The sequence below is a fragment of the Myotis nattereri genome, assembly GCF_964212035.1.
Source record: "Myotis nattereri genome assembly, chromosome: 1".
NCBI classification, from domain to species: Eukaryota; Metazoa; Chordata; class Mammalia; order Chiroptera; family Vespertilionidae; genus Myotis; species Myotis nattereri.
Genome location: NC_138075.1, coordinates 135903061 through 135919901, shown reverse-complemented (window position 1 = coordinate 135919901; position 16841 = coordinate 135903061). Strand labels below are relative to the sequence as shown.

At 37.4% G+C, this 16841-nt stretch overlaps 1 protein-coding gene across 2 annotated transcripts in view; it reads left to right on the top strand.

Annotated features, from left to right (window-relative positions):
- Positions 1-11762, top strand: part of NEBL (nebulette) — a 372828-nt gene extending 361066 nt beyond the window's left edge. The window contains exons 6-7 of one of the 2 annotated variants that reach the window (XM_081103924.1): positions 7861-7967; positions 10371-11762. In XM_081103924.1, the coding sequence (XP_080960050.1) occupies positions 7861-7967; positions 10371-10547 (284 nt within the window). In that variant the 3' untranslated portion in view covers positions 10548-11762. The remainder of the gene's footprint in view (positions 1-7860; positions 7968-10370) is intronic. The other variant, XM_081103925.1, reaches the window with a different exon arrangement.
- The last annotated feature ends 5079 nt before the right edge of the window (positions 11763-16841 follow it).

Below are 16841 nucleotides of genomic sequence, written 5' to 3'. Positions count from 1 at the left end.
AGAGTACATAATCTGTATGTTTTGTTTTGCAGTCAGTGGGTAATTAGAAATCTTTAAATATTCAATTTATATTTGATTAAAGCAACATTATAAACATGACTGCTTAAGTTTAGGGAAAAATGTTTAAATAATCTCTTGGATTTAATTGTATTGCTAAATTCATAGCATGTCTGTGGGAAAAGAGCTTGTCACTATTCTGATGCCGACTTGGGGGTGTAACATTTTCAGCTGTGTTCTACAAAATGATTTTGAAAATTGTTAGGAGACATCATCATGGGTGTCTTCGTTGCTCAGTAAGAAAGTGGTTGGAGTCATATTTAGGAGCCGGAATTGAACACAGACTTGAAATTATTCATGCAGTATAAGGTGACTGAATGACAATTGCTCTGGGTAAAATAGGATAGCATTGGCAATGGGAAAAAGAAACAAAGATTAAACACACACATCAGAGACTTATCAGATGCTAAAATGACACTAAAAATAAATGTAAAAGCCATTGCTCCAGAAGTGATTATGCTCTTTGGGATTTGAGCTTGCTTTTCCAAAAATAAATGAATCATCCTCACTATGATTTCTTCTAGAGGTGGTCTGGCACACCTCTGGCACAGACATAAACTTCTTATGGGGTTGACATTCCAAAGTTTACCACAAAAAAGGCCAACGACAAACAGAGTAGCCTCGGTGGGCATGGCCAGCCTGAGTGTGCATCTCCCGGAAGCCTGAGCTTGTCCTTTCCCTCCCTCTCACTCCCGTCTGCCCCTCTAGCAAGAATGAGCGGTTGACTGCCGGCACTTCCAGCATCTGAATGAGTCCTCACTGCTTCTAGAAGCTTCCTGCTCTCCATACCATAGGGCTCTGTCATGTTCCTGAATATCACAGTGGTTACTTGGAGGTTAACTTCATATTGTCTTGTCACTACTTCCATGATTATTTTTGCTGTGGTATAGTCAAGCGTTTGGGTTCTGCAGTCAGAATCCTGGCTCCTATCTAGCTCTGGTATTTTTGACAAAGTTAGGGAATATCGCTCACCTTCAGTCTCCATCTATAAAAACTGCAGATTTACAATCTATGAAATGGTGACAGTTGCACCAGTTTATGCGTGTGACATGTTAAGCACAGGGCCTGATACACTGTAAGTAGGGAGACCGACTATCCCAATTTGCCCGAAACTAAAGGAGTTCCTGGGAAGCAGAACGTTCAGTTCTGAGACTGGGAAAGTGCTGAGCAAACTAGGTTAGTCCCCCTAGTTGTAAGCATGTCATTTACATTGTTTAAATTTTAGTGTGTTCACACCTTGTATTCCTTGGGAAGCAGAATCTTGTGTTTGCTCTTTCCCCCAGTAAGTCTCACAGGGCACATACCTAAGTACTGAAGTATTTTCATGTGTAATGCATTTTCTTAAAAGAGGTTTGCAATACTGTATAGTGATAAAACCTATCTAAAATTAGAAAATTAAAACAAAGACAATAGGGGGATCTAGAAGGAGAAAATCGTTAGGAATATAGCAACAATTGTGTTCCATGTTAACCTCCAAATGATTCTCCAAGAAGCTTTCTGTTGATTCAGAGATCTTCTCAGAATTCCAAGTTGCTTGTTGAGTCCCAGATTTAAACATTTGCTTCCAAAAATATTAGAAACAAATCATGGGACAGGGCACGTGTTAGCCTTTTCCAGCTGCTATAACAGAGTACCATAGACTGTGTGCTTATAAACAACTGAAATCTGTTCCTCATCGTTCTGGAGGCTGGAAGTCTGAGATCCAGGTACTAGCATGGTCGGGTCTGCTGAGGCCCCTCTTCCAAATGCCTGACTATTGTCTTTTCCTTGTGTCCTCACATGATGGCCTATTCTCATAAGGGCACTAATCTCATTCATGAGGGTTCCACCCTCATGACCCAAACACCTCCCAAAGGCCCCATCTCCAACTACCATTAAATTGGGTGTTAGGTTGCAACATATTAATTTGGGGTGGAGGAATGACACAAATGTTCCATCCCATTTCAGGGAAAGAGGGAATTTGGGAATAGCATAAACAGGACCACACGTGCTCCTAAATTTGTGTCAGGGAGAAGGAATCCGACAGTAGTTCAATGGTTTATCACCATGGCTAACCATTTGATTCACTTGGAAATTTAAAAAATAAAACACCAGTGTCCAGTTCCTCCATTCCCACTACAGAGATTCTGATTTACTGGGTCTGGGGATGTGGACGGAATATGGTTTTAAAAGATCCACAGTGAATTTAATATGCAGCCAGGGTGGAAACCACTGCATCTGATTCCTCCTCAGTCTCTTTTCTTCCACAGTTCATGCCTCCTGCCTGAGCTCAGAATTGAACATATGAAATAGTAGTGATATTTTTTTTACATATGATTTTCAACATTTGAGCATGTATGACAGTGATGGTTATGCATGTCTTTAAAACTTGTTGTTTTAACTCAGTTGTAGGTAATTTCTATGTTCTGGTTTAGTAAGTAGCAAGCCTGCTTCTTAGGCAGCTGTCTATTCACAGCTTATCATTAAAAACCAACAATTCCAAACCCAGAGGTAACCTGGCTTGTTTCTGTTTTCTGCAGTGAAGGAAAAGAATTTTCTAAACTGCTAGGAATTCTCTTAGATTAAAGGATAGCATTTTGCCGCTGGATTAGGCATAGATGTCGGGGCTTTAGTACCCACCTGTGGTTGTGAAGGGGATCGGATGCTGTGGGGACTGGGGTTCTGACACGGAACCCTGCATGGCATGTGTGAATGGGTCCACATCATGGGCCCATTTATTGCCCATTACTCCCCGTGCTCATGGCCCGGATGGGATCTAGTTAGGACCTCCTCATTATTTATTATTTTGTTCAAAATTAGCAGCATTTTAATACTTTATCTTTTGTATTTGTTTTCTTTCAGTTTAGCAATCCCCCTGTAATAGTCTACCTAGAAATTCTTTGTCCTAAAAAAAACCCCACAAAACCCTTTGTCTTTGATAAAATTGTAGTCAAGTGTTAGGAAATATGACCGTACTTTTATTGCATCCTGTATTCTTTATTGGAAAACTTCTGGTGATTTTCTCCTTATTTTGGAGTTTTCAAGAAGAAAATCCCCCAAATTATTTTCTCTGTTTGTGTTAAGCCTATAGATAGCCTTGTGTCTTCCCCCATCCTCACCAAAATTCACATGTTGAAATCTAATTCCCAGTGTGATGTTACTGGGAGGAGGGGCCTTTGGAAGGTGATTAGGTCATGCATGGAGCCCTCCTGAATGGGATATAGCGCCCTTATGAAAGAGACTTCATAGAACTCCTTTGTCCCCTTCTGCCACATAAGGACACAGAGATTTAAATCAGGAAGCCAGGGCTCACCAGATACTGATCCTGCTGACCCCTTAATTTTGGACTTCCCAGTCTGTAGAATTGTGAGGCATAAATGTTTATTGTTTAAGCCACCCAGTCTGTGGAATTTTTTTACAGCAGCCCCGAGAGGCCAAGACATCAATAGAGCACTATTTTTGTTTTTTGCATTTGGAGTTTGGCCACCTACTGTTACCCTATAGTACTCGTGCAGTTTTTAAAATCTCCGCCTCGTCTTTAATGACTGGAGACCTTTGTTGTGGTGTCACAGCGCAGCGGTTACGTACTGCCTTCCTGCGTAGCCTGTCAGCTGTTGTATTTTTGTTCTGAAAAGTGGGAATGTACCGGATAACCAGGAGTCTACTTCTTTCACCTACTCTTGGCTCTTCCTCCAAAGTGGACTTCTTTTTGGGTCCTTTCTCCTTTTATTGTAGATACATTTTTGGGGGGGTTCATTTACTCTAATCTTTGTATATTTGCATGTGTTTCCTCATTTTTTTCATTTTCAGATTTGTGAAGCTTTATAAAAACTTTCTTTCTCTGTTTTCTGACCTTCATTTCTACTGACTTCTTTTCTTTTGTTAATCCTCACCCAAGGATATTTTTTTTTCTATTGATTTTTAGAGAGAGTAGAAGGGAGGGGGAGAGATACACAGAGAGAAACATCGATGTGAAAGAGACACAGCAATTGATTGCCTCCTGCACGTGCCCTGACCTGGGCCAGTGATGAAGCCTGCTACCAAGGTATGTGCCCTTGCTGGAATCAAACCTGGCACTCTTCAGTCCGCAGGCTGATGCTCAAGCCACTGCGCCAAATCGGCCCGGGCTTCTTATTTCTTTATCTTGGTTTTATCTACCATCGTAAGAATAAACCATAAATAGAAAATATTGGTCGTGGCTGATTGCGGAGGAGCTTTATTTGCACGGGGGAATTTGGTTTATAAGCTCTACAGGACACTCCAAATCCACCCTGAGATCCTTGGAGCTTTTGCCAGCTCCCAGATCCCTGGTCAGTAAACCTCGCCAATGTGAAATGGAAGGGAGTCACACTTTTGTGTTTTATGTTGCCCTTAGGATAACGAGAGCTAGTGTGTTGCGACTTTTATGTTATTGAAATAAAAAGCCCTCAAACTCAAAACTCTTGGGCTGTAAGATGATCGTGCCTTTATCATCACCCCTGTGTACCCGTGCCTGTGGGACCTGACCACTAGTTAATAAAGAGGGCGCTGTGTTTTTCTTTTTCCTAAGAAGTCCTTGCTTGTTGTGACATGAGCCTAGCTAGCATCTAGCTTTTGCACACTTTGAATTTCATATTTTCATGGAAGAAATCTCCCAACTCACACGGACTATCTTTTAACCAAATAAACCCAATTTCCAAAGCCATTGCTTCCAATTTCCTTTTGCTTGTTTTGCTTTTCTAAAAAGCATTTGTGTAATGAAACACAATAAAAACCAATGTCTGTGCCTCTTTTTATGTATTTTTAGTTGCATTTATTGGGATGGCATTGGTTAGTAAAATTATATAGGTTTCAAGTGTACAACTCTTATAATACATCATCTGTATATTGTATTGTGTTCACGACCCAAAGTCAAGTTTCTTTCCATCACCATTTATCCCCCTTTTACCCTGTGCCTCTTTTTAAATTGGCATTTGCTTTTAGTAAGTTGATTTATCTGGGCTCTCAGTTATGTTTTTCATAGCCCTAATAGGAGCTTCCTAATAGCTCTTTCACTCTATCAGGTAAAAAGTACATATCAAAGTTCAATGACCCCAAAGGAACTTGAATTAACTAATGCAGCCAGAGAGGGAAATGGAAATCATCAACAGAAGCATGAAGAGAAGCCATTAGGACTAGATAGATTGATTGTATTTACTCCAAGGTTTCTTATTCTACACTCTCTCTCCTGCTCTCTCAAACCCAGGCATAGTTAGGGCAAATGCATTACCTTTTTAAACAAATATTTTTATTGATTTCAGAGAAGAAGGGAGAGGGAGAGAGAGATAGAAACATCAGTGAAGAGAGAGAATCATTGATCGGTTGCATCCTGCACGCCTCCTACTGGGGATCAAGCCTACAAGCCTGGCATGTGCCCTGACAGGAATGGAACTGTGACCTCCTGGTTCATAGGTTGACACTCAACCACTGAGCCATGTTGGCTGGGCACAAATACATTACTTTTATTTCCTGGTATTTGACAATAACAAAAGGTTCCTTTAAGGTCAAACTTGAGCAATTGAGTAGGCATGAATATTCTTGATTTTTAAAAGCCAATATTAGAGAATACTGTTAAACAACATTCTTGAATTGTTAGTACTGATGGGCTCTAACTGGGATTAGGTACAAACTAAGCATAAACATATTACAGCATCTGAGACAGTATATTTAATGCTGTGTTTTTTTTAACTGTCCTTTCCTGTTTTTCCCCCAAAATATTTTGAGATGGTTGTACTTAACTCTGTACATAAAAATTTAAAGGACATAATTAAATAGTGTAACAAAGGTTTAAAAGTTTAATTTTTATTTTAAGTAAGTTCACAGTGTTATTTATTTAACCTTACTTAGTATTTACAAGTACATTAAAATAATAATTAATGAAATGACTTGTGTAATGGATAAAAACCTCTTCTGAAGTGCCAATCTGGAATATGCAGTTGGAATTATTGACTAATATATTTTACTGGAAATGCCCTAAGTATCCAGAGTCATTTCTTTAATTGGGCAAAGGGCAGATGTCCAGGGCCATCGCTGCTCTAGGGGGGCAATGGTTTTTGTTGGTCCTGGCATGCCTCGAAAATAGTGAATAGTGATGACTGTTAACATTTGTGGAGGTTTACTAAGTAACAGGCAATGCAGTAAGCCCTGTGCACACATGAACTCACTTAGTAAATATTTGCTGAGAGTCAAGTGAATAAATGGTCAATGTGTCCAGCTTCCAACACACAAAAAAGGCTCTTTGACTCAACTAATTAGGTGGCCGAAATATTTATGGGGATTTCATTATTTTTCCTCATGAATGAATTTGACAATATCTTTGACATCTCTTGACATTAAATATTTAAATTGAGTTGATAGTTAAAAAGTGCTATTTTCTGAAGTATTTGAAGTTGTTTAATGTTTTAATAACTTTATAATGTACTACAAATCCAAACAAATATCTTGGCAATTTCTCTTAGATGCCACATCTAGACATTAAATCAGGACAATTTTGTAACAACACTAAAATATGAATTAATTCAAGAACTATTTTTAAAAATCCCCATTCAACCTAATGTCATTATCATCAGGAGAACACGTTAATGTTTTATAATTTTCTGATGATTAAATTTCTTTAAAGTTTGATATTCTCATATGTCATTAGAATCAATGTACCACTTATAAAACATTAATTATTCATAACACCCAAGAATTACATCTGCTTTATTCTTTTATTATAAACACTGACCTGAATAATCAACCCATAATAATTACTTTATCTACTCAACCAGATTGAACAAAAATGGGAACCTGTTATGGATTTTTATAGCACATGTATTCCATAAGTTTTACTAATGTATCATACAATTAATTCAAAACATAGTGAAGGGCATGTTACTAAAATGCCCTCATGTAAAACCCATATTTCTGCTTACCAATACTGAAAAGCACTCCCAGAGAAACACACAAGCATATGTCTACTGATTTTGTGGGGTTTTATCTAGCTTCTCTGTTGATTTCTCTAGAATTCAGTGTTCTTCAAAGCAGAAACTATGTCTTTTGAATGTCATGATTAGTGGTGAGAACAGCACAAATTAAGTAAATACTATTATGATGATGTTCTTTTTAATATGGTGGCACAATGTTTATGCCATTCTTTCAGTGTTTGGTTTCTCATGCTCTTGCAACGGCTTCAGTTGATTGATTTAGTCTTGACTTACAGCAAAATAAAATGGAAAATTCACATATTCTAAGTAAAGGTTTATTTTAATGGTGTAGACTTACTACTGCTAAACAAGCATATGCTGCTAAACATACGCTGTGCTTATCATCTTTGTAAAGGTAACATTCAGCTGTATGTCTTGAAATATGCAGAGCATCCTCTTATGTGTGAAGTATACAGTGTAAACATTTATACTCTGTCATTGGTTCGACAATCCAATTAAATTTCTTTAAATATCTTTTTTAAAAAAAAAATCTAAGAGGATCACATGGCCAAGTGAAAATATAATATTGTTAAGAGGTTACGGGAAATTCTTTTTTTTTTGTATTTGTGTTATTTTAATATAGCAACTGCAATGGAGTTATAGAAATATTTCTAATATGGTTAACTGCATGTTTAACTGATTCCCTATATGTGTCCTTAATTGATGAATTTATACTAACCTAGAGATTGCTTATAACATCACTACCCAAATGTCACATTGTACTGAAAAATGGCATTTTGTTTCAGAAGATGCTAGCAGAGCATGAAGTCACTTGAGGGGGTGGGAAGGGGTTTTGAGATTTGCTTTAAGGAACCTGTGTGTGTGTGTATTTAATGCGCAGCACCTGTTCTTCCTGGAGCCTACCAGCAGAGCCATTCCCAAGGCTACGGGTACATGCACCAGACCAGCCTGTCGTCCATGAGGTCAATGCAGCATTCACCAAATCTAGTAAGTGTGGGTTTGAAGTGTTTCTTTTTGCCCAGTGTTCCCGTTTCATCTCCAAAATATAAATATGCATGGAAAAATGATTTTTATTTATTTTGTATTTTAACATCATATATTAACATATAGTTGATATACAATATTGTATTCGTTTCAGGTGTACAACATAGTGATTTGACATTTACTTACTTTACGTTGTGATCACCACACAGTAGGTCTAGTAAGCATCCATCACTATACAAAGTTACTGTGGTATTATTGACTAGCTTCCCTGTGCTGTACATTATGTCTCCGTGACTTCCTTGTTTTATAACTGGAAGTTTGTGCCTCTCATCCCCCTTCACCTTTTTCACTCACTCCCCCCACCCTTCTTCCCCTCTGGCACCATCAGTTTGCTCCCTGTATCTATGAGGCTGTTTTGTTTTGTTTGTTTGTTTGTTTGTTTTTGTTTTTTGTGTTTTTTTTTATTCCACATATAAGCAAAATTATACAGTATTTATCTTTTTCATGTCTGACATTTTCACTTAACATAATATCCTCTAAGCCATTTGTTATTGCAAATGGCAAAATTTCATTCTTTTTATGGCTGAGTAATATTCCATTGTATATATGTACCACTTCTTTATCTGTTTGTCTGTCAATGGGCATGTACATTTCCAAATAAAAGATGATGTGCTGTCATTGGTACAACACTTTTGAAGGAAGCAAAAGACTTATAGAGATAAACTATTGAGAAGAGAAGGTATGATGTGGAAACATGTAAACAATGAAACACAAAGATTCTACTAATGCAATACCCTAATTGTTATTTTATTATTGGTGTTAGCCAGTTGTGATCTTCATTCATGTCTGTAAAGCATAAGTATTTGGTCATACTAACTAATTAATCTGGACATTAATCAAAATGGCCACTAAAACCTAAATGACAGGGCCAACATGTCTTTGAATCCTCCCACTGGAAACATGGAAGCATTAATTCATTAATTAAATGTCAAGTTTGGAAGCGCTGTTCAGTTCATGTTGGTGTCAAATGTGACATCTCATGCTGAAATTGCTTCTCCAAGCAACTGACACAGTCACTTGGCCCTTTGAGAACTTAGAAACAGGTGCCCCTCCAACCCCCGCAGTTTGAAATTTATCTTTAGTTGTTCTCAAATTCTTTGTGCCTCAGTCAGTTTCCTCAGTGTATGAATTCATTTGATTTTGGGATCATCTGGTGTTAATATTAACTAAACTCTTGGCCTTAAATGAAAGCAAGTATGGTAAAACTCAATTTATATTTTGAATATTAATCACTTATCAGAGATATTATTTATAAATATTTTATCCCATTCAGTAAGTTGCCTATTCATTTTAATGCTGGTTTATTTGCTGTGCAGAAGCTTTTTAGTTTGATGCAGTCCCATTCATTTTTGCTTCTGTTGCCTTTGCTTTTGGTGTCAAATAGAAAAATCATCGCCAAGACAACATTTTTTTTAGGAATTTTATTATTTCATTTCTTACATTCGTGTCTTTAATCCATTGTGAGTTAATTTTTTGTGTAGTGTGTAAAATAGTGGTCCAGTTTTATTCTTTTGCATGTGGCTGTCCAGTGTTCCCAACACCTTTTATTGAAGACATTGTCCTTTCCGCATTGTATATTCATGGGTCCTTTGTCATAAATTAATTGACCGTATATGTATAGGTTTATTTCTGAGCTCTCTATTCTATTCCATTGATTTATGCCAATACTATACTGTATTGATGATATAGTTTTATAACATAGTTTGAAGTGAGGAAGTAAACATTTTCCTCATTATAATAAAGATTTAGTTACATGTACCCTAATATTTAGAACATGTATATGCTAAATTTCTACCAAAAGCCAAAAAATGTCTACAAAAGCCAAAAAATTAGAATATTATTGATTTTTTCTTCTATTTGTTTTGTATATTTTTAAGAGGAAACAAACATTTTAAATACTTGCTTAAGAAAAGTTGATTCCTCTGCCAGGGGCCAGTTGTTGTGACTTGGCAGTGACATGGGTCTGCCTGCCACTATGGCGGGTTTTATTCTCCGGAGACTGTGGACTAGGGGAGAATCTATGTCACCTGATGCCTCTGAGGTTAGCCGAACCTGGGGGGAGTTGGGCTTCACTACTTTAAAGCTTACTTTTTGACAGGCTAGCAATTGTATTTAGTGGCTTGCTCTATCCCCCTTCTGGCCCCCAAATGTTAGCTTTTTGCTAGCCTAGTCAACTTGAGATGAGCAGTTAGGACACGAGGCTCTGGTGTACAACTCTCCAGAAATAAATGTCCTTGGAAACATTCCTAACAACAGTTGCTTTATGAGTGGTCTGGTTGGTTGGGATTGGCATTTGTGGCCATGACTATATTGGTATTTATAGTGACCCCATCTTTCTTTTCTCAGAGGACCTACCGAGCCATGTACGATTACAGTGCCCAGGATGAAGATGAAGTCTCCTTCAGGGACGGCGACTACATTGTCAACGTGCAGCCCATCGATGACGGCTGGATGTACGGCACGGTGCAGAGAACTGGGAAAACCGGGATGCTCCCAGCAAATTACATTGAGTTTGTGAATTAATTATTTCCCCGTGCCCTTTGAGCTTTACTCTAATGTATACTAAACCTAGTCTTTTTAAAAGATAGAAGACACTTTTAAGACAACTTGGCAGTTATTTGACAGTAATTTACCCTTCCTTTGACAATTAGACACACAGGTACCAGGAAGAAGGAATGATTTCTGGGCTGAGAACAGCAGCATTTTCAGTAGTTCCTGTAAACAAAACAATTAGGTCTGGAGACCTGGTGCTGCTAATTGTATTACTGGTGTTGTTGTTTGTTTGTTTTTTTTGATTGGCTACTGAACCCTTCTGGGGAGATGTATTTTTGTAGACTTTAATAGAGATGTTGATTGTCTTGTAAATGTAACACGTATATGAGACTTCTTAGCTGTCACTTTGGAATCACCAGAAGCCAATTCTCTTAATTCAGCAACACAGCCAATAATTTAAAAACCGTGTAGCTTTGGAGTCATTAGGCAATTTCCAATTCCAGTGAAAATCATCTAGTATAATAAAGTAAGCAATGGCAAAATGACAGTTTTGTTAAAATTATATTGAGTGGTGGCCTTAGGGACCTAGAAACTTCTACTGAACAAAGAAATTTTTTGTTTCCTTGGCCAACTTGGGTCTATTTATTTCTTATTTGTACCAAGACATATCCTACTCTCCACTTACATTCTATGGACCCACACATATGCTTGGCTCCACAGAATGTCAGGACCAAATAACTTCATAGCTATTCTGCAAGGGGCAGATTTAAGGCCATCTATATGATTTCCCTAATAGCCTGTACCCTGTTGCATGACATGTAGGTTCAAGCTTCTGTAACATAGGCAGCTGCACTGCCCATTACTCCTACTAGATCTAAAAGTGTGGCTGATATCTCAAAGCCTCTCCTCTAGTTGTCAGCTCATCAGAAAAACATAATTTGAAAAGTTGCTTGAGATTCTCCTGCTGCATTGCACTCTAGTTTTGAAGGATGTACACTTTAGGAAATAGATGTATACTCTAGTAAATAAGTGATTTAGGTGTTTATTGAACAGCTTTCATTAACTTAATGCCGCTGCTGATTTAAAAGTTAAGAAAACGTAACAGGAGCCAGTGACAAAGTGGGATAGGCAGTGTGCTGGACAACAGCGGGGAACAGAACGTGACCGACCCAATCTACAGGGAGAGAGGGAGGGAGGGAAGGAGGGAGGGAGGGAGGGGAGAGAGAGAGAGAGAGAGAGAGAGAGAGAGAGAGAGAGAGAGAGAGGATCTGGTTTCTTGTTTTGGAAAAGGTATTCAAATTCTGGAATGGAATTGTAGCCGCTGAAACCAGTAAAACAAAAGACTTTCTTGTCACTTTCTGCTTTTTACTTTCTAAATCCCATTCAGGGGGCGGGATAGGAATGTCATCAGAGATTGTAGGTCCAGGCACAGGCTGTTCACTGAAAATGGAATTGTTGTCAGATTTTGATTTTTCAAATGAGTGACCTTGCAGTTTCTTTCTGGATTCGCAGCCATGACTGCAGCCTTTGCTGGTGGGTTGTGACTTTCACCTGAGTCCACAGTCAAGATCACCTGAGATTAACATCTATCAGCAACTGTGTTTTTCTGATTGTGTCGTTTATTGGGACCTGCAACAGGGTAGCATTCATGTAGGATCTGACTCTATAGTTGAGGTGAAGCTGAAAAAGCTGTCTCAAAAATGTAATAAAATGTATGGGTTGGGGATATCTCCTTATACCTTTTAATCAAAGAAATTAACAAAATATATTTTATTGAAATGTTTATCAGTCCAAAGGCAAACATTAATTTATTAACACCTTTGAGAGCTTAGCAAATACTTTTGAAAATCTGTAGTTTCATTTTAGCTAGCTAAAAGAGTAAATAGAATAAAATTTATTGCACGCAAGCTTCATCTGCATGACACCGACATAAAATTGAAGAGAGACAAAATTCAGACAAATAACTAGAGACTTTTTCTGAGTGAGCTTTACAGAATAGGCAGTTTGACTGATTTTCTATCATTGAAATGACCGGTCATGATTAGATTGATTAAACCCCATATCAGTTTTGATGTCCTCTACACAAACCTACAAACACAAACTTAATTTGCAATATTCTTACAAAAATTTATGTGCATTAAAAGTGAGGGAAATGAGCTTGCTCAGTTTTATTATACCATTAAGTAAATATTTACATTTCACCCAGACTTCTTTTCACGATTATAAAAAAGGAGTCGTTGTTGATTAAATTTTGCAGACTAAATGTAGGACAGGTACAATTTTTGATAAATAGCACATTTATAGGGAACTCAAAGAAAACTGACTTAAAATGATAAGGATAATGGGGAAAAGTTACCATAAAGTAGCAGCTTGATATTTCATTCTTTTTCTCGTCCCCTGATTTCAAAATCGGGTTCATTGAATGTAAAAGTCAATACTTACTTGGGGAATAATTCTCCTAAATTGTAAGCTTTACATAATGTTTGCATAGTAAGATGTTTCTGCTTCCAGCCTTTAGGAATTCAGATCTGATCAGAAGTTAACGAGAGGGAGGTTATTTTACAGTAAAGACGGAGGGAGAACAAGATGTCCCGTGCTTCTGACACTCTCCCTTGATAGTGTTGTCATTGTCACTAAAGCTTGTCAGGATATTAAGCATCTCAGCAGAAATACAGGAATTATGTGTATTAATACCAAAGTGCTATTTTACAGAATCATTTTCAAAGCTACATCACTGAATAGCTTTTCCTCTTTCAACACGGTACCTGCCCAGCTTCAGTTTGGCAAGAGGTATCATACATAACGCTGACAGCTAAGCAAGGGTCTAAGAAACAAGCCTTTTTACAAATCAAGTTACAGAAGACTGTGGGTGCCCAAGCACGGAGAGCACGCCCCTGCTTTCCTAAGCCCGTGTCCTCCAGCCTGACAAAAGCACAAGGAGCCATGTGATAGACTTTTTCAAGTTTTTGGAAACAATGCTGTATGTGGATCACACCTCTCTGGAGAAAAGCAGTTTTTGTAGCAAGTGTTTTTATGAATTCTCAGTCTCCAAGGAAGCTTTCTATCTCTCACCTGTGGCAAAATGACTTCTTTGTGTCTTCTTGTCATCTCACATTAGCATTTATCTGGTTGCCAGATGCCCCTGCATCTTCTCAGACCCCCCACCTCCAGACACCACCCAGGAATATGCAAGCACAATTTCCAAGAGCACCTTGTGTGAAGAGGGATGAGACCAGACCAGCCCCTCCCTTGCCACGAGAGTCATTGCTTGAAGACGGGAAAGATGCGGTTTTGCCCGTTTTGCCACAGTCTCTTTTTATCCTTATCGTCTCTGTGTCGAGCTCTACAACACTTTGGGGGGTGGGAAGCCAACGTTTCTAAAACAGTGAAAGTTGAAGAGGTGTATTTTTTTTTTAATTTGTTCACCTCCAGTGGAATGTTTTTAATGAAAAGACAGAGAAAATGTGTGTGATCCTTTAATAACACATCTCTATATAAAGTAGATATAGTTTATACCAAAATTATAATATAGATATATACAAAAATAGGTGCCTTTTTGATTACCCTTGTTTGTCCACTATTGTCTGGGAAAGAAAAGCAAGCTTCTGCTTATCCTATAGTAATATTTTATTACACATGATTGGTATTTTTGTGGTGGGGAAGTAAGACGCTCCTGACAGGTATGAAGGGTGATAGCTGATTATTTTACTTCTAAAGGTTTAGGAATTTAGAAAATACTGACTCTTTCCACCAACTTTTGAACGGTTCTTTGTAGATTTATATATAGTTAAGCTGCATAAACATTAATTTTAGGCTTGAGATATAAAATACCTATATTATGAGGCTGAATTCATTACACAAGATGAAATTCACTTCACAAATTCATTATATCTTAGCTATTTGCTTCTGATCATCTAAAAGTGGCTGGAGTGTGCTTGTTTTGGGTAACGTGACATGGTGCTGAGAAAGCTTTAGTTAAGGAAGAAGCTATGTAAACAAGTGATAAATGAAAGTCTCCTTCTCAAGTATTCCTTGCCCATTAGGTCCTTCCCAGGCCGCTGTCAACTATCGATGATCCAAAAATTCATGACATTGTATAATGCTTCTGTCGTCATCATTCCAGGATGCTTAGGCTCCTGGAGTCCACAAGCCTGGAAGGGCCCCCAGGGCAAATCTCACCCCCACTTGTCCATGTTACTTTAGTGTACTCGTGGAAATTCCATATGTTTTTGGTGTTAGATATATGGTATTCAGTTTGCATCGTGTATACTTCTTTGTAATCCAGTGCTATTAAGAATGCTTTACTTAAAGGAAAAAAAGAAATCTGCATTGTAGTCCCATTCTTCAGTGTCCACACAATGAATAGCTGAGCATCTTAGAAGCAGCAGCGAGTGTGTTACAGGCATGGCGTGGAACAGTTTGGCCTTTGGCTTGTGATAAAAGTGCAAAATTGAATCACTGTGCAGTTTGGCTTTTATTTACTTTAAAATGTGTAGAATTGTGGTTGATTAATTTGCAAGATTTTACTAACTTTGAGAGCTTACAGTTTTGAAGGAAACAATGTTTTTAAAATGAAGGGGCTCACAGAAGAAACAACCCAATGTTACTAATAGAATCTGGCTTTTGTTATGCAAATTGTTAACACCAGCTATTAAAATATATTTTAGTAGAAATGCTTTAATTCATGTTTTTTTCCTCTACACTGTGAATCTTGAAGCCTCGGTGGACTAGAGCAACATCATGCTGCCCAAAGGGCTCACCTATGCAAACTAGTTCACATGTTAGTGGGTGTCACAGTAACCGGGTAATAAGGCATTACTTCCCCTGCATAATGTACAGCGGCATTGAAATAACACATTACGCCTAATATCATGTATGTACAGTGTAGTCACTCACAGACCCTTCAAGGCTACCAGAATCATTAGTAGTATTATTTGTTTAAAGGCAAATCACTGAATTATCTATTTGAACTACTGACCGATGTAATAACAAGAATGATGGATGGATGTGTCAGCCATGGCTGCTGTGTGGTCACTGCAGGTGTCCTCCGGAGACAGAACTATGTTCTCAGATGCACTTTCTTCAGGGTATTATTTTCCTGTGTCTTCTTTCTGTATTTGTAAATCATTAGAACGCTTTAATTTCCTATATACAACTTGGTTTGCTTAAATAAATGCGGGATATAAAAAATGGTTCCACTTCTTGGTTCTGACCTTGGTTTCTTGGAGCATGGGTGATTAACTTTGGTTTCTTGGAGCATGGGTCATTGATAATACCCTAGGTTTTAGGTTTATTGTGACAATGAACATCAAATCTCATCAAAGGAATGTGTTGGCTTCAGTGCACTGCCATTGGTGAGTCATTCAAAATGAGTCTTCCTCTCCCAGTAGGCTTAGTTTTAAATGATAGAAATATTATGCTTCTTAACGCTCAGTATCTTTCTGATTTTATATCAAAATATCACAATGCTACTTCATAGTTCACTTCTTTCAAGATTAAATTCCTCATATGTCCTCAGTAATACAATTTTAATTTTCTTGAATTTGTCAGATGAAAGAAACAGTTTGGAGCAAAGAATAAAATAATGCACAAATTTAGTACATGAAATGAGAAGATGCTGTAATTTTTTTAGCTAAGAATCACTCATAACCATAGAACATAATTGCTTTCCCCCCCCCTAATTTTCCCATAGTTGGAAAAAACGAGTTAGTCCCTATTTTTATCCTCATAAAATCTGTTGAGACTAGAACCTTACCTTTTGTATATTATTTTATAAAAGTTTTTTTTTGATGTTGCATTAGCTTTCCTAATTATGAACTGATAAACGTTGTAGCTGACACATTGAGGACACTTGCTGATAGAATAAACACTTCTTTCTAATCTTGCACTTTGTGGGTTTTTATATTCTAAAAGTATGAAATGAATATTTGTATGAATGATAGTAATCATCAAGCATACTGATGACATTTCAAATTACAAAGTAACTTATTTATTTATTTGAATAATTTACTGTCTTTTCCTATCTCCAAGATTTTTCCCCCTTCCATGATAATAAACTTTCTTTTTGGAACCCAAGCCACAGATAAATAAATAACCCAGCAAGATATTTTTCTAAACTAAACTAATTTAGATTTAGAATATACCATGCTGATAATTTTATTAACTTAAAAATCTGTGAAGATAAGTAATTGAAGACATACATGATCACCAGAAGCCTACCAAAATAACTTTAAAATATATTCAGACTTAAAAACTAGATAAAAGGGAAGTTTTGTTCCCTTCTTTATGTAATTTGCTTCTCCTACACAGGGTTGAATAAGAGTT